Source organism: Anser brachyrhynchus, assembly GCF_964034855.1.
Source record: "Anser brachyrhynchus genome assembly, chromosome: 7".
NCBI classification, from domain to species: Eukaryota; Metazoa; Chordata; class Aves; order Anseriformes; family Anatidae; genus Anser; species Anser brachyrhynchus.
In genome coordinates, this window is record NC_137701.1 from 35,673,672 (window position 1) to 35,691,563 (window position 17,892).

At 42.1% G+C, this 17,892-nt stretch overlaps 1 protein-coding gene across 10 annotated transcripts in view; it reads left to right on the top strand.

The window, feature by feature from the left end:
• The window catches only part of THSD7B (thrombospondin type 1 domain containing 7B), a 456,617-nt gene extending 443,370 nt beyond the window's left edge, over positions 1–13,247 (top strand). For 6 of the 10 annotated variants that reach the window (XM_080600715.1, XM_080600714.1, XM_080600717.1 and 3 more), the window contains 7 exons: positions 2,979–3,138; positions 3,472–3,645; positions 3,729–3,824; positions 4,895–4,992; positions 6,602–6,794; positions 10,421–10,508; positions 11,786–13,246. In XM_080600715.1, the coding sequence (XP_080456841.1) occupies positions 2,979–3,138; positions 3,472–3,645; positions 3,729–3,824; positions 4,895–4,992; positions 6,602–6,794; positions 10,421–10,508; positions 11,786–11,867 (891 nt within the window). In that variant the 3' untranslated portion in view covers positions 11,868–13,246. Of the gene's footprint in view, positions 1–2,978; positions 3,139–3,471; positions 3,646–3,728; positions 3,825–4,894; positions 4,993–6,601; positions 6,795–10,420; positions 10,509–11,785 lie in introns of all 10 variants that reach the window. The other 4 variants (XM_080600720.1, XM_080600719.1, XM_080600721.1 and 1 more) reach the window with 4 other exon arrangements.
• Positions 13,248–17,892: the final 4,645 nt, after the last annotated feature.

Consider the following 17,892-nt stretch of genomic DNA (forward strand, 5'->3'; position numbering starts at 1 on the left):
GCTGGTTTTCGCAGTATGTAAATCAGCACACTGCTCTCCAGGCACATGTCACAGGCACCCCTCCAGCGGACCTGGGCATTTCTGCTGCATTCAAAGGGGTGCAGAACCTGGAAAATGGTCAATACACCTAATCTCAAAGGGTTGCATTACATTAATCATTTTCTCATTGGAGTTGAAGTGTTTTACACTGATCAGTTAAAAAAAAAGAAAAAAGGAAAATATTAGCAGTGAATGACAGAGTTCACAATTTTTCCACTAATAGAATATAAGCCAAGCAGCTAGGCATTATCAAGCACTATCTCCTAACATTCGTAAGAAGACTAAGAACCCTTCCTGGGGTGAAGCGCTGAGACGTAGAGGCTCTGTGCAGGTGCTCCTGGAGGGGCCCTACCTCCAGAATGACTGTATTTAGGGAACCCAGGGGCTTTTCTGAATCATCCAAAGGGTCAATGTAGAAATTTGTGCAGCCAAACGAACCATGAAACTCTGGAAGTCAAATCCCTGGACCTCTGGAATTCAAATGGACCTGGACCCTTTGGAAGTCAAGTCCCCGCATATTTCCTGCAAGGAGCTTGTGACTCGAAAGGTAGAGGCTAAATCTGTGCAAACCTCAGATCATCACACCTCCCAGGGAAGAGCACTTACAATACAGATTTGATCCCCAGAGTTTTGAATATTTGATCATCTCCTTGGCAATGCTCCTCTGATTAGCAGCTACTCACTGAATCCTCATTGTGCCATTACTGCAGCAAATTTCCACTGATTCCACACCTATTAATTAGGTCTTCAAATGTATAATTTTGGGGACATGAATAATTTTTAGGATGATAAGAAAGTTAATGCATTGCTCCTGCATTGCTTATGACCTTGCCAAATATATCAAGAAAGCCCAGTGTCATTTTCCTCTGTAAATGACAGGATGACATTGTATCTTTTAAATGCATTCAATTCATTGTAAAAATGCATTTCTGGTCTTGAATGAAAGCAAGAAAGTGGAAAACACTGTTAAAAAGCTAACGTTTATTTTTGGATTTATTTGAGAGTCCATGATTTATATTTACTTATTTATTCTAAATATTGGAAATATGAATATATTGCCAATATTTCATGATAGAAGGATGAAGAATGTTGCTTTGAGGCATGCTAACTTTTATAATGGAGATTACCGAAAATGTGTTCTTTTAATCTATTCTTTTTATTTGTGTCTGCATTTACATAACTATTAATACATTGATATGTATAGAAATATATATTTATGTATTGTTTGTAAAAGAACAAGTATCTTCACAATTTTTTTGTCCTTTCCAATAATCCTCAGCCGTTCCTTGAGCCACTTCGCTGAGCTGCGAATGGACTGCAGTTTGATTAGTGCCCATTTCCCCGGGGAATTTTCTCCACATTGAATTCTGTTTCCACCAGCAATTTCTAAGAACTCTAACCCAATTGACAGCCGCATGAGTTATTCACACACCATTAATCTCAGGCCGCTATAGAGGTTTCAGGGGTGAAACAGTAATTTAGAACAGTAAGTTGCATACTGACTAAAATGAAACATGGTGTTAAAAACTTGAAATCTGGCTGCATATGGTAAATCTACACTAATATTTCTCTAAGATGCTTTTGATTAGCAACTGCTCTAAACCCAAATAGTTACGCTTCTATTTCTACTTCACTGTGTGTCAGCAACAGAAAAGGTGTAGAGAAAATGAAAATGGTGCCACATGTTTACAGGAGAGCCATTCTTGAGATTCTTGCTATCAAGCATACTGCCGAATAAATGTACTTGGTAGGAGCCATTCTGTTCTGCAGATGAAGTCCATTACTTTAAAAGAATCTACTGCCCAGTGATTCAAAGTAGCATTTCCCCTGGTTGTATAAAAGCAATGTTTCATCCTCTTTCCTGAGCTTTATTTACTGAATTTTGTAAAGTGCTATTTCCATAAGGCTTAAGATGCATATTCATAAAGCATCACACAGGTTTGAGGTGTGTGCCTCGAATATCACCGCAGCTCTGTTTTTCAGAAGAAAATGAAACAATACCACCCTCTAGAAATAGCCTCGGGGCATCATTTCTCACAGCATCTTCAGCCCTTGATCACTGGGTTAACCAAACAACATTGATTTTCAGGTAGAGGAAGTCTTCAGCAAGTGGCTTGGGGTATTACTGAGTGTTTCAGAACCGGACTGAAGAGCGTGGAGTGGCTTGGATGGAGCCACCTAATGCTTGTTCAAACTGGATTCAAGGCTAACAAGCTGGGTCTGGCTTCAGATGACATTTCAGTAAGGCTGGCGATGTCTCCACCTCAGAACCAGAAACTCCCTGCACAATTAAGAAATTACACAAACATCCTAGTGCACGTTAATCCTCGCAGCCTAATTGGAGACGTAGAAGGATTTTTGCTGTTGCAGAGTTTAAAGCATTTAATTGCTCATTCTGGGCTGTGTCGTCAAAGGAGGTGAAGGCAAATGTCCCTTGCTTATGGGCAGGCTCTGCCCTTGGCTGCTTTAGAGAAGCCAAAACACTCCTTTTGCATCTTTTATGGTACCCACCTCTTCTCCTAGGAGATTCAAGGTTTTGCCACGTGGGAAGGGACCAGCTCTCCTGAAGCCGTGCTCTTCACATTTGCTATTTTTCACTGCTGCACCAGGGAAAGGGCCTGCCTGAGCTCTGCCCCATCTGCTTGGTGACTCCTTCCTTCCTGGACCTCCCAGACATGGAAAGGAAAGGACTTGTGTGCTCTTCTCTCTCCCCTCTTTGGTTATACACATTTTTCCACGTGGTTCTGCCTCTGAGCTTCTGTAGAGCTGCTTACAAAGGAGATCTCCATCTGTCTTCCCGTAACTGGGGATACTATTGCAGTCCAGAAACTGGATTTATATCTTTGAAGTCTTTATTTACAGGTGGAATCAAGTGTATTTCTTTTGCCATCTGCTAATGCCAGCAATGTGTGTCTCTGTTCCCCTCTGTCATTTCCTAGGGTGGGCAGTGCGGAGATGGATTGCAAGTGCGCAACCTCACCTGTGTAGTGCATGACGCATCTGTTTCTGCTACAGCCAAACCAGTGGAAAATGCATTATGTGCCGAGCTGCCTTTGAAAGAGACCGTGCTGCAGTTACCGTGCTCCGTGCCCTGCCCAGGTAAAGACTTTTGAAAGTCACACGACGCTGCCGTCTGCAATAGCTTTCCGAGACGGAGAGGCTTGCATAGCTGAGTACTGGCAGCTGCCGCAGTCAGAATTCGTACTTCAGCAAATCACGTAAATGCTCAGTCTGCTGTTTCTAGATCACCTGAAAAAGACTTTCTTTTTGGAGAAAATGAGATTCCCCACGAAGCAGAAAATCTGAATAATGCATACTATTGGGTGATAAACTGAGGTTATTTCCCTGTTAAAGCTGTTGTACGCAGCTTGTCCTTAATCCTCTAAGGCTGGTTCCTTCGGGAAGCCTGTGATTTATTCTTTCCGTGTGCAGGTGACTGCCACCTGACCGAGTGGTCGGAGTGGAGCTCCTGCGAGCTCACGTGCATCGAGGGCAGGAGCTTTGAGACAACGGGTCGCCAGGCTCGATCCCGGGCATTTGTAGGTCAGTCCCCTGAGAGCCCGGAGAGCTGCTCCGGACAAGTGGTGGAGACACGGCCTTGCTCAGGTAGCCTTGCCAGAGTTTCTTTTATTCAAGAGGTTATTCTGAATTTGTTGCAATGCGAAGACTAACTGGTATTGACGTTGCAGGAGGGAAGTGTTATGACTACCTCTGGAAAACCAGCCTTTGGCGAGACAATGTACGCACAGTGTGGTGCCAGCGCTCAGACGGAATAAATGTCACAGGTATGCCCCAAATTGCCATGCACAATTATGAATGGAAAGTCTTCATACAAGTTGTTCTTCTGTATCAGTTGCTCGGACAGCCTTCTTTCCCGATTCCTCTAGAATTTCAGCTCAGGTTTATGTGTGGGAAAGACAGGTGGGAACTCACCAGCCCTGCTGTCAGGTCACCATCACGCATGTCATTGCATGAGAGCCTTTGGGCGACTTACCCCAACTGTTGTGTTGGCCACAGGAAGACACGAGTGCACGTACAGTAACTGGTGTGCCTAGGCAGCCTTCTACAGCTGTTAGTGCAACTTTCCGGCAACAGGGGAGAAGAGAAAATCACGTGTAATGGTAGAGAGCCCAGCTTCTGTAACTCTCCTTCTATTCAACAGACAGGAATCTCAGATCACTCAGACTGTGAGATTCCTGCTGGTGCTGTGACCTACAAATTCTGCCTGCACAGGATGAAAAGCAAAATCCATGGTCAGCACTTTGAAGCTCCATGAGAGATTGACAAAGGCAAAGGGCTCGCACATCCGCAGGATCTCTCTCAGTATGCAGAGGATGAATGAGGAGAGAGCAGGAAAGAAAATGCAGATGTTCTTATCTAGCTCTATTTATAAGGACTAGTTAAGATAATATACAAAAGTTTTATGTGCAAAGGTTGCCAAGTAGTTAAGAACTCATTAACACTTTTTTTTTTATTGCTATGAGGCAGAGTTCCCCAAGTGAGGATGGGCTAAGGCGTTAAGTGTATTATATCTTTTTATGTAGATAAGACGTTAATGAGGACACAGAAGATCTGCATCTAATTCCTGATTCTGTCCCCAACTTCCTATGTGGCCTGGGGCAAATTGCTTAAATCTGAATGTCTCTGTTCTCCATTAACAAGATGGGTATGATAATAATTCCCTGCCTTGTTAAGGCAAATTAATTAATGTGGTGCCTACAGATATTATGCTAATGAGCTCAATAGACTAGTATTTAACCATATAAAATAAGCAAGCATGCACTTCTTACTCTGTGGTGATCCAAGTCAAAACCATTGTACAACATACCCTTGAAAGCACTCTTTTTTTGGAAAGTAACTTCTTTTCCAGGAGGGTGTGCTCTTCAGACCAAGCCTGCTGAAGTTCGTCACTGCAGCCCAGCGTGCAGAAAACCCTTCTCCTACTGCACCCAGGTGCGTGGTTGCTGCAGAACGTGGCTGAGGAATTAACACCGCAAATTCTATTCAGTTATCTTCTGGATCTTAAATGCATAGGACTAGGAAATAGTTTAGTGTGCCCATGGTACCACCTCGAGGAAGTTGTAGGAATTTCAGTGAAAGATAAAAGCTTCATAAACCCACACAGATGAGTGATGGTGTATATTAATGTTGTAATTTTGCGTTTGTTTCACAGGAAGGGTTTGGAACCTCTTGGTTTAATTTTTATTGAATGCTATTTTACTGTCACATAGCAAATGGACTGTTTAAAACTTATGTAAGAGAGGAGATAAAAGCATATTTGCTCTCCTGCTCCTCCAAGGACACAGGAGGCCCCCATGAGTGCAAGGAAGCTGTAGCAGCCTGATCCCACCACCTCCATACTAACTGTTAAAGCGGAGTCTTGAACGGACCCCACTAGCTGAAATGTTCAGCATCGGCAACATCTGCTGAATCTTTGAGGCAGCATCTCCTCTTTGCCTCTGAGGTTACATACGTCCCTTCTTGTACTACTGAACTCCAGTAAGAGCTTCCAAAAATGCCTTCTCCTTGTTCTCTGTGTCAGCACCGTGACAGAGCACAAAACCCAGAACCCTTGAAGTATCCAGGTGCAGCTGGGGTGTAGCTATTTCTATTTTAAATACAGCCTCCGCAGCTCTCAGCTTCAGCTGAGTATCTTGTGGGAGGAATTACCATTGGAAACAAGCTCATGGGCAATTGAATACAGCTGTAAGGGTTGTGAGAGCCTACAGAGGCATATAAATGATGGGCAGACATGCATTTATTAGCTATTTAAATTCTTGAGAGTTCCTTCACCTTATGCTCAAAAAAGCTCTGGATTGTGTCTGTCAACAAGTGCGGATGGTGTGGCAAAAAAACTGACATCAAGTGTTAAATTCTTATCACAGATACTGTAAATCACGTGTCTGGTCGGATAATACAGAGTGTGCCAGGCCTTCAGACAGGCATCATAATAATAAGATAATTAGAAAAGAAAGGCAATCTAAAAAAAAAAAATAAAATTAAAAATCTGTATTAAAGTAGCATCCAGAAAATGGAGTATCTGTTTAGTGAACCACCACATTCAAAGAAACCTCTTGAAGAAACTGCCTGCACTGGTCCAGGGCAGCAGATGCTTGGTCCTAAGAAGCAGTGCTTCATCACAGAGAGCCCCGTGTCAGCGGAAATGCCTTGGAATGGGGGGTTTGGGGCTGAAATGGGATTGTTGCTTTGTTAATCTTTTCTTTTGCCCAGCAGGGTCAGTGCTATCTTTTTTTTTTTTTTGACAAGAGGAATTGGATCAAGCCACAGATGCCTATTATTAAGTCTGTTGTGATGAAAATGTTTCCATACTGGGCTTATGTGTAATTAGTAACTCCCAACCAATTGCCAATGTATTTTGGCTTTTTGGGCTGAAGTAGGTTTGCATGCATCAGCTCCTAGCTTGTTTGGTTTGATGGCAGTTAACTTGCTAATTACAAGTGTAGGATGTACCTTGCGGTTTCTTCACAGTTTACCTACAATTTGTGCTGTTCTTCACGAGGATACTATTCATTTTAATATCAAATTCCCTTTTATCACCTAGAGAGGAGTCTGCGGTTGTGAGCGAGGATATACAGAAATAATGAGATCAAATGGTTTCCTGGATTACTGCATGAAGGTACCAGGTTTAGAAGATAAGAAAGCTGATGTTAAGACCATTGCTGGAAAAAATAAACCTGTCAACTCAAAAATGCATGACATTTTCAAAGGATGGTCTATTCAACCTTTTAATCCAGGTGAAAAACTTAAATATGAATGGAATACATTTTCTTCACTACATTTCTGTAGAAGAAAGATACAAGCTTTGTAGATCATAACATCAGAGATTGTGTCTGGGAGCGGCAGAGCAGCCTCACAATTTCTACCTTGCATGTCATCTCCTGTTCCTTTGTGACTACACTGAGTAATCACAATCTCTTATGTTGAGAGATAGCAAAGAGAATGAAGCAATAATATTTTGCAAAAGTATATACTCATATGTGATTTGGGGGGATGCTTAGAACACTTATCTGATGATATTTCTGTAAGTAATGTGTTTGGACCAGGGAAGGCATCAGTAGCACTTTAGAAAATTCTGAGCAGAAAGTACTTTAGATTTCATTAAAGAAAACATTGATTGTTTCTTGCTGTTTTTCAAAAGTGTATGAAAAAACGGGGTAGAAAGTGTGAAGTTTGAAGGTTTAAATGTTGAAGTGAAGACATTAAGAGAACGAAAATAAGCCAGAAGCAGGCAAGCTGCTGTGCCCAAGCAGTGAGTCCTATGTGGATCTTTGGCTTGGTTGGCATAAAGTGCTTCCCAGCTGGAACTGGCAAACTGGATGTACCATACCTGACTGGTACACAGGACTTGTGCTGTAGCTATAGTATCTGATTACCATTTTGACTGTTATTTTGGAAAATTAATTTATTCAAAATAAATTTCTGAAAAGCAAGCAAAACTTTTAAATGGGAAACAGAAGTATCAGGCGTGTCAAGTTTTTACGGAAATGCATCAGTGTCCACCTATTCAGAAATACCGGCAGTGCCATCTTCCCTGCGTTCTGCTATCTGACATTGCATTTGTTTTCTATTAGTTTGTAACGAACACGGGACTTTAGAAAATAAGTAACGGAAGGTTCTGTTGCAGGGTTCAGGGAGCCATAATTCTGTCTGATATATGTGTTCACACTTTGAATGTTACATTTACATATTTGATTTGCATACAGTAGTTAACCTTTGCGTTGACAGTCTCAGAGCTAATAGAGCTTGGTCCAGAGCCTTTAAAGTTGGCTAGTTTTCGATCAGATTCATCATCCAGAAGCCCACACAGTTCACCAGCAGTTTGAGTCACAGGTTTGGGGTTAATTGCCATTTTGTCAGCATCCATGGCCCTCCATAGGCAGTCTTACTTAGGTATCATGCCTTCACCCATTACCTTTATGGGGTTAGGAAAAGGGAGAGGGGTGTAGGTGGATGCTGCCATCCTCCCTTCCTTAAATCAGCATTCAAGGCTGCAGCCCTGAAAGCTTCTGGTGGGCTTGACCTCAGCGCACCATCTGTGGGCCTGTTCTCCCCCAGGGACTAAAAGACACAAACAGGGACTAAGGAACTTCAACAGAACATGGTGTCATTTAATTTTAGGGTATAAATGTTACAGAAACAACACATGGCAAAGGAGTAAACGTGCTACATGTGTGCTAAGTATATCACCAAGCCCACAGCACCCTGTAGGTGCCTCTTCAGTCTGTGTGCGCTCTTCAGACCTCATCTCAAGGCTGGCGCTCTTCAAGTTGTTCCCCCTTGTCTTATTTCTTGACAAAATACGTAATTGCTTTCCTAAAACAGGCTTTCAAGCTTACTGGTCTGGGGTTTGCAGTAATTAGTGCTAGCAGAGCCAGGAGACCACTGTTATCTACCAGATACTCTCTTGATAGCAAGTCTATGGTGAATGCTCCCTCTGTGGATGGCATTTACCACCCTTTGGTGCTATAGTCATTGGCATCTGTGCCTGTCTACGGACTTGTGTCTGTTAGTAAAATTTTATGTGCCTTTCTCTAGTTAATTTGTGATTTTCCTTCCTGGTTACAGTTTGGAACACAAATTTTATAATGATTTAATGAGGCTGATATTTTTGTTCTTCTAAATGCTCTGCAGGAGAGCACAGAACTGATTTCAAATCAGGCAGTGTTTTTCCTTTCTTCACCACACTCTGGGAGGCCAGAGTTCAGAACAGAAACTTTTCAAGTTGAGAGGCAATTTAAATAGCATTGTTTAAATTGTCGGCTGACATGGTCCAATGCCTTTATGTTGGGGATGGAGAGCACACCTGCCATCATAGCAGACCTTGTGGGATGCCTTGTTCTTGCTGTGACAATCCCTTCACAGGACTGCTGAATGTTGCTTGGCCGTTTCTAGTTGAGACAGCAAAAAATTTCATACCTAGGCTTCAGGAAAAAAAACCAACCAGACATGATGAACGGGGCTCTTCTCACAGGGGAGATAGGCTCTAAGTGTTTTGAGGGGAAGAGAAAATCTGTGAGTGATACTCAGCCTTCCCACAAAGCCTAGGAAAAAACAAAACAAACAAACAAAAACCCAACACCAGAAGGAACGGGAGCTGATGAAATAGGTTTCCCTTTGAACAGAATTTGTAATTCAAACATAAAATGTAAAAGAGCTTTGGTGATTGTCATGTGCAGTAACTCCCCACTCACATGAATGAGTTAAATGTCCTCTGTCAGACCACGTCTGGGTACACGGAGCAGGTTCATGTCTCTGCCCCCAGTGTGTATTAACAACTCCATTGATATGAATCAGCGCTGCATGAAAAAAATACCACAAGTTCCATCCACAAGGACTTCTGTACAGCCAGAACTGAGCAAGAAGCAGGAATATTGATCTTTTAAAAATTATTATTCTTAATGCAAAGCTTTAATTCAGGGCCTGTCCAAATAACATTTTATGAGACTGCCTTTCAGAAGGAAGTATTTCAACGCACTCGAGCTGAAATGTCTGTGGGGGGAGGTTCTTGCTTGGGTTGCAGAGTGAGTCCCCTGCCAGTGCGTGGGGACAGACCAAGCAGTCCTATCCACAGCCCCATTTCACCTAGTCATCATGTTTTGTGCTCTGGTGGTCCAACTCGAAATTTGTTGCCCAACTTCATCCCTTTTACTAATCCAAAACATATCCTTGTTCTTAGTCTAAGCTGAGTTTATTCCCACTTGCCTTCCAAGCACTTGTCAGCTCCAAGTAGCCTGTTCGCTTGGGCTTGCTGATGTTTATCTCAGGTGACTCCCAAGTACTTACACAGAACAACCGCATCCCTTCTCAGTCGTCATTTCTTTAGGCTGAACACCCTAGGTGTGCCTGCATTGATTTCTGGGTCAGCTCAACACTCAGCTACTCTTTGCTAGGGCAGCCACGGAGGATCACGAGTGAGTACATCACAATTATCTCCCTCCAGCCCTGCTCCCTCCGTGGGCAGGAGCCTGGCTGCTGTGGCTGCGGAGCTGCACTGTGAGCATTGGCTGTCTGCACTGGGCTGCAGGAGCTCAGCCAGAGGGCAGGCTGTGAAATAAGGCTGCTTTGGAAACTGACACGAGGAGTTCCTCTTCAGTTTTCATTGAGGAAAACCTAAAGTCCTTACCAAAGTTAAGATCATGTCTTTAAGAAGATTGATTTTTACAATAATGTTTTTTTCTATCAAAAACATATTTTAATGGATTATTCCCAGCCAATCCTTGCTGTGTTTCCCACCAATGATGCTATTAATTTTGCTTGTGTGTTTTCTCTTTATTTATCATCTTGAGAATTTGCGTATTTTAGAATAAAGATTTTTATTCTTTCCTTTTTTCCCCTGTCCATCTTCCTGATCTTCCAACAGATGGCAAACTGAAGATGTGGGTGTATGGAGTATCAGCTAGTGGGTTCCTCATCATAGCTTTCCTGATTTTTACATCCTTCCTGATGTGGTAAGTACGACATGTTTTGTGCTGTGCTTGTTCTCTTTTATTTAAACAGCAATGCAGCTACTTAATCCTCGAGGTGTTAAGAAAGAATGGAAGTTGGATGAGGGACCTGCCTTCATTTGGCTCCTACCTCAGAGTAATTTAAAGCTCTCCAAACTGCAAATTCCAACTGACCTGACCATGAAGATGTTTGGTAGCCAAGCAGGGAAAGAGTTACTTTTGGTTATCAACAAGCCCATATATTCAGACTTCTGCTGGGATTAGAAAGGGCTTTTTGTTGTATTCTTTAATAAAACTGAAAAAGAGCAAGGAGACTGATTAGATCTAGGAGCCAGCTCCCATTCAAGGAAGCACCAAATAGAATAGGGTCATTCAGCTGGAAATGGTGTTTGAGGTGGGAATACAATAGACATCTATGAAATCAGGAATGGAGTAGAAAGGGGGCTAGGGAATTTTTATATCCTGCAATATAAGAAGTAGGAGACATCTGATGAAGTGACTGCTTAAAATAAACAAAAGATTTCATTTTTCATAGAGCGCATTATTACCTTGTGAGCTTACTGCTATCAGGAGCTGTGTGTGCCAGAAAGATAAATGAATTGAAATAACATAAGGGCATAACAGTTCATGGAAGGGTGGGTCTCTTGGCGTTAATTCTGGTTTTCTGGATGTACGCCCCAGCTCAGGTAATCCCTAAATAGCTTTTGGCACTGAACACCTCAGGAGGAGACATGCCAAATGTCTAAAGCTGCCGTTACCGGTCACTGTTAGAAATAGGGTACTGGGTGTGCTGAAGCCCTGGTCTGCACCAGGGCGTCTCTGATGGAGGGTTTTATTGTGAGGGAGAGTCCCAGCCATGTCCTAACAGCAACATTACCCTCTTTCATCCAAAATCGCTTTATTCTCTCCTGCTGTCTCATTCTTTCCCTCATTCTCTCTTCAACTAAAAGCTTAAGTAACAGTGTTTGGATGATGCCTAGGAGTCATAGCTTCCTATTTTTGAGCTATATAGCTGCCGTTTCTCTGAGATAATACAGCGGAGCATACTGAGGAATTTTGAAATAGCATTTCATAGTTCTCCATCACTAGAAGACTACCGAGGAGGTGTATTTTGCAATAATAATTAGGGTTGTTTCAATAGGGTGCCAAGGAAAATAGCCAGTGCGGGAAGATAATTTTTGTTGAAGTTTGCTTTTTTGTTGTTGTTGACGTGTTTGAGCTTCACACTCTATTACCATTTGCATTTTTTGTCTCCTGAAATATTTTTATTTTTCTTACAGTAAAAAAAGCAAGCAGCATCAAAGCACTCCTCCACAACAGAAGCCTCTAACCTTAGCCTATGACGGAGACATTGACATGTAACATAAACAAGAAATCCAAATGTAGACATTGACTGCCTTAACTGCTTTCTTTTTTGTAACTCTCAGACTTCTCAGTTTTTTGAGGAATCTCCTGATATGTAATATACTGGGCAGAACAGAAATATTGCAAGCTTGAAATTTTGCCACCTCGTCATTAAAAAAAAAAAAGGAATCAAAGTCTTGGATCTTGTGCAACTTTTCTGAAGGGACTGGAAAATGCATCTCTTCCTGTTGAGCAATGGGAATAAAAAAAAAAAAGAATAATGTCTACTGACATCAAAAGGAATTGGTATTGGGGGAAAAAAAAAAAAAAAGGCACCAACAAAAAGGCATGACAATCCAGAGGAAAATGTGACATTTACTGTAAATGACAAGTTTGACACAGCATCATTATGCACTATATTAGTGCAGGGTTCTTTATTCTTCACATATTTCAACAATGAGTTTTATAGTGTTTACATTTCGTTCAAAGACTTTAAAACTGGATCATGTATTTTGAGAAACAAAGAATAATGAGTTGGAGTGTCTGAAGTTATCTGGTTTTTTAAAGTTTCTTCCTTCTTATCCTGTTTTCTAGTCTGGAATATGATTTCACTTCATTTCCACCTACAGGACAGAATAAGGATTGTTAAGAAAAAGCCTAGGTGGTTTCTTAACTGAAAATATTTTTTAAAAGGTTGAGTAGATAGGTGTTTTGATGAATGGCTAGAGGATTTGATTGTTTAAAAAGTATTTTAAATTAAATAAAACCATGTAGATACGTTATGGCCAGTTTAAATTGTTATTCAGTTTAATTAATACAAACTCTGCTTTTGTATTTAAATTTTCTTATCTGAAATATTTATAAATTCTTTTTTTGAATTTAATTACCTGACCTCATTTAATATACATCAAACACAAATACAGTTTGTAGAAGGTCTTGCTTTTTTAAATGTTTCAAAACCACTGAAAAGTTAAATGTTGTAAACATCTGGGAACATTTGGAGAGGGTATGTGTTTATAATAGTACGTGTTGCAAGTAAGAAAGTGCCATCTTGTGGTATTGACTTGTATTTATAAGCAAATAAAATGCTAAAGGGAGTAAGAATATTGCTTCTGGTATGTTGAATTAAATGTGTGTAAACAACATTCATTATTAGTCTTTTACTGTGTCTGGGATTGAATTCTGATTTCAAACAATTCTGGCATGTTTTGTGCTGTAGTGATTAGCTGAGGAAATATTGTAGACAAGTACAAGTCGAGAGAGTAATTGCAGATCTGGAGAATGCTTGGTCTTATTTTTAGCTCAATGCTACTTCTTATTTGAATAATTAGAAGGGGAAAAAAGAATTGTTACCAGCCTGGCACCTACACGGCCCTTGTCAATGTGCAGTTACCTCACAGCAGTTCATCACAAGAGAAGAGCTTAACTAGGGCAGAAGGCAGTGCCTGTGGCGTTTTGTTGCTATTCAAGTTCATAATTTTAATAGGATGGTTTCTCTGAAAATACAGTGGTGTTGTAGATAGCTTTACCTCCCCAGGTCACGGAGGATGTCACCTGCCTAGCGTTTATCCCACAGCATCCAGCCGTGGTGGTGCTGTGTCTGCAAAGCAAGGTCAGGAACATGCTTTCCTCTTCCCAGAGAAAAAAATCTTGATGAAATTGAGAAGGAAAATTGTCTCAGTTGTTGAGAACCCAGTTTCCTGTTGAAGATGTTTGGCTGGCCCTGCTTTTTACCTTAGAGATGTAACTGTTCATGGTATAAACAACAGGATTCGATGTTTCTCAATAACATTGGGGGCCTATATCTTTTTTAACAGTGCCCTATACTGAACCTTTGAGTTACATATGTGAAGTAAGAGTTACAAAAGGAATGATAACCCCATGCTATTAGGAAGAATACTGCCAGACCTTTATATATTTTATCTGTGGGCTATGATGTGAGAAGAATGGTATCCTGTGAATCGTGATGGAATAAACTCAATTAAGCAAGCTGCTCAAAAATATATTGGAGTGGGAAAGTTGGTGTAATAATAACAAACCATGGCAGCTGCAACCTGTGGCCATTGCCCTTAATATCAGTATAAATTACAGTCCAAACCAAGATGCTTTCTTCTTTCCCTGGGCAAGCCCAAGAACTGAAAGCATTGCTTTACTTGCAGAACCGCCAGTGTGCAGTTATACGTGCTTTCTGTTTTTAATCCCGAGTGAGCAGTATCCATTAGAGTGATATGGTCCAAAATGTTATCCCTCCGAACGGAAGATACAGATAAATCATAATTTTGGCTTCCCAGCATCTCACCTGAACGACTTTCTGTGCCGCAGTAATGTCCAGCGCAGGAGACATCAGCTGAATAGTAAGCTGCCTGGCAGGGACGAGGAGCTCCAGGTGTGGGGTTGCCACGTGCATGTTTACACCGAGTACGTGGCTCTGGGTTTGTGCAGCAGTTCGGTGGCCTTCATGCAGCCCGTGCTGCAGCACCTCCTGAGCAGAGCCCCAGGGGGCTTGGAGAGGCAATGCCTTATGGCTGGGTGCTGGCTGGGCAGGGTGCTGGTGCGACGTCTTCTGCGGAGCTGTGGAAGTTCAGCAAAGCCCTTCAGGGAACAAACCTGCCTGTTTGGCTTTGTAGTTAGAGAAAGTGGAGGGGAAAGCTTGTTAAGCTGCCATGAGAAGGCTGCTGCTGGCCTCGCATTGTCTGCCGTGCGTGCACCAGCCCCGCGTCCGCTCGCGGTCCGGCTCAGGCAGCACGGTGATGCAAATGTCACGATGTAATTGCATGTGTTTGAGAATTTGGGATTGATTTAAGCCGTGAAATTGAACTACGGAACTCATGGCCCTGCAGGATCAATGAGGCTGAGAATGCAGTGTAATTCAGAAAAAGGAATTGGTTATTTTGACAGATACCAAGATGACTGCTGTTTGTAAGAGCCCTGGATAAAGGTGCTGAGAGGGATGCCCAGCTGTCTGTGAAAGCAAGGTGAGTCAATTCCTTTCAGAATCCAAAATGAGTCATGATGTGGAAGAAGTATTACTCCCAATTCCTACCTATTTGAGGTTTCAAACTTTATGCTGAAGGAGCTGGTGCTGACCACAGCCAAAGACAGGAGAGAGATCTTGGTCCAGTGCGGGGAGGTAACTCCTGTGCCCTCAGCTAGGCTGTCCCAGTAAGACATTTAGGTGACTGTGAGTAAGAGCAGTGGAGGGTCAGGAGTTTGCCAAATGCCCTGGCAATCTGTCCTGGAAGATAATGACAAAATAACGAAGGAGTATTCACTTTGTCATATTTTGTTTCGAGGCTGCCAGGTGTTTATTGCCGCTGTAAAGCATGCAATTTTTTTTCAAAGCCTTTGAAATCTGTATTCCATGGGATTGTCTCTTCTCCACTCAGAGACTCCTGTATCACACAGCAGTACAACAAAATAGCAGCCAGCAAAGTAAGACTTCAGAAGACAAATTACCAAGAAGTATTGAAGTGCTGCACACCTGAATAATGCCTGCATAATTTCAGTTATGCTCACAGATGGGATATTTGCATGCACAGGTACCACATCTATAGATATCCTTGCACCTCAACACTTTGAACATCTGGGCTTTTGTATGCAGAAATATCCTGAAGGCCCGGGGAGCCTGACATTCCTGTCAGCAGGGTTGGAGCCCAGCTCTACTCCTCTCCCCTCCAGCAGCCACACAAGAAGCATCACTGAGCATTTAGCTTCAGATGCCATAGTCAAGAGCAAAGGCTGTGGTTTCCTTTGCTCTGGAAGCAGAGTAGTGTAAAAATTCCTATAAGCCACTGTAGATAAAGGCTTGTAAATTAATTTGTGCTTGCATTCATATGTCTCTAAGAACAGCCTAATTGCATAGTGTTCACTGTTTACATGCACTTATGTTCATGGCCAGTTTCCTAAGGAAACGAAGAGAACATCTTTCTTGAAAAAAAAAAAAAGAAATCTGTTGAGAGTTTCCATTTTGGATTAGCCCTCATAAAGCGTGAAGTTGTCATTAGAGATCAGATCATTTGCTGCTAACATGGCATAGCTGGTTTCTTGAAAGACTTTTTTTTTTTTTTTCCTAAACACACAACCTAATTTGCACTTATGAATGGAAGAAGAGATGTAGTTTAAATATAATTTCAGGGCTTGTTTTCTACTGGGAAGTAGTAACACAGAAAATGGCTCAGGACACCCGATGTATTAATGTGCCTCAGGACAGTTTTAAAATGTGTCTGGTTTAAAATGTGATGTAAATGAATTGACTTCCACACCTTATGGCTGTGACATGTTCCTGTCCTGGACAGGAGCTTGATTTATATTATCTTTATGAAGATGTATCTGTGCGCATGCCATTACGTGCCATCAGTATGCATGCGTTATTTGGCTCCTGGAGCCACGACCTGGCAGAAACACGGTTCCTGTCATTTAACTGCTGACATGACTTGTGCCACCGGCCATGCCGCTGAGCTGTTGCAATGTGATACAACCTGTGATTACGATGGGTTGTGCCTCCTGCTCCTCTCAGACGTGAGAGCTGAAGAAACCTCAGGTGGTCGTTGTGGATCTGCTCCATGGGTGGAGGTGGGCGCTTCCCCAGGCATCGGTGGAGCTGCAACGACGGGATGTGACATGTCTGGGGGTTGCCACCAGCCTAGAAAGGTGTGTAGCTGTGAGGCTGCCTTAAAAGAGACTGCCTTTATTATTTCTTTATTATCTATTATCCCTTTATTATCCCTCAGGGGACCTAGGACTAGAAACACGAGTGCAACCTGCCCTGCACTGGTGTCATCACAAACATGAGTGGCTGCCCTGCGTCTCTTGTGTGAAGAGGGTAAGCAAGCACAGGATGTCCTGATGCCTGCTCATTGGCCTTAATGTTGTAAAGATGAGGAGGAATTTACCTGAACTATTATAAAATGAACGGAATCGTGTGCAGTCTCTTCTTGTTCCTTACTGGTAGAAATAAATGAAAGAAGCTCCTCACTGTGAAGTGTAAGGGCACAGGACTCACCACCCCTTGAAATGGTGTAGTGTTTGGCTGTGTTTGGTGATGTGATTACATTCACACCTGGGGAGAAAAGAACAGCCTTGAATGAATAGTTAGAATGGTAATTGTAGGTACAGGATGCTTTCTGCATGGATTTTTAGTACATACCCTTATATCTTCCAATCTGATACAGTTTGTCCTTACTTTAAAATGTAAACAACTTTCATTGGTCACACACAAAATGTCTCAGAAAAGAATCCAGAAACCCCATATTTGCACTTGCTGGTAATTATGTTCATTTGCTTTGATTACATGGTTTGTTACAATAGCGTATAGAATGGACTCTAGACAGATACACGGGTTAAAGCAATTTATGGGATTTATCCTGTCGGCAAAGAGATGTTTTGATGGAATGAAAAATCAGATTCAATTTCCTCTGATAAGGAAGAATGTTAATTTCCTCCTCTGCTTTATGAAAGTTCACCTGCATGTTATGAATATTGTGGTTGTTACATGCCAATATGACATTTGGAAAAAACTCTTCAAACATAATAACAGTGAAGAATCTTTCAACAGTCCGTGGATGAAGTGGAGCACCCAGCATTAATTTTGCAGCTGAGGAAGACGGCAGTTATATTTTTTTGAGGCAATCTGGCTTCCAGCCCGTGTGACCAGGCTTCAAGTGGCTTTTCTGCAGAAGTGTCAGGTGTGGGTGCAGCCCAGAGCTCGTGCTTCCAGGCTGCTGCCTCTGCCCCGTAATCACACAACTATGCAGCAGCAGGATTAGACCAGGGAACAATGCGACATTTCCTCTCCATCACAACAAGCCTTTGGGAACTCCCTTCTGAAACTCTCACTGAGCAGGCAGTGACATGCAGGTAGTGTCACTCCTCTGACACTATTGTAACATCAGACCAAAACCTACTTGGAGATGGAGGGATGTATCTGATCCAGAGTCAATACACGACGCCTGTTGATGTTACATGGAGATGATCACATCAGTTTTAAGCTATTACCTGCTGCTTCCTTTGTTTTCCACTTTTGTGTCCTTTGCAAATATGAATT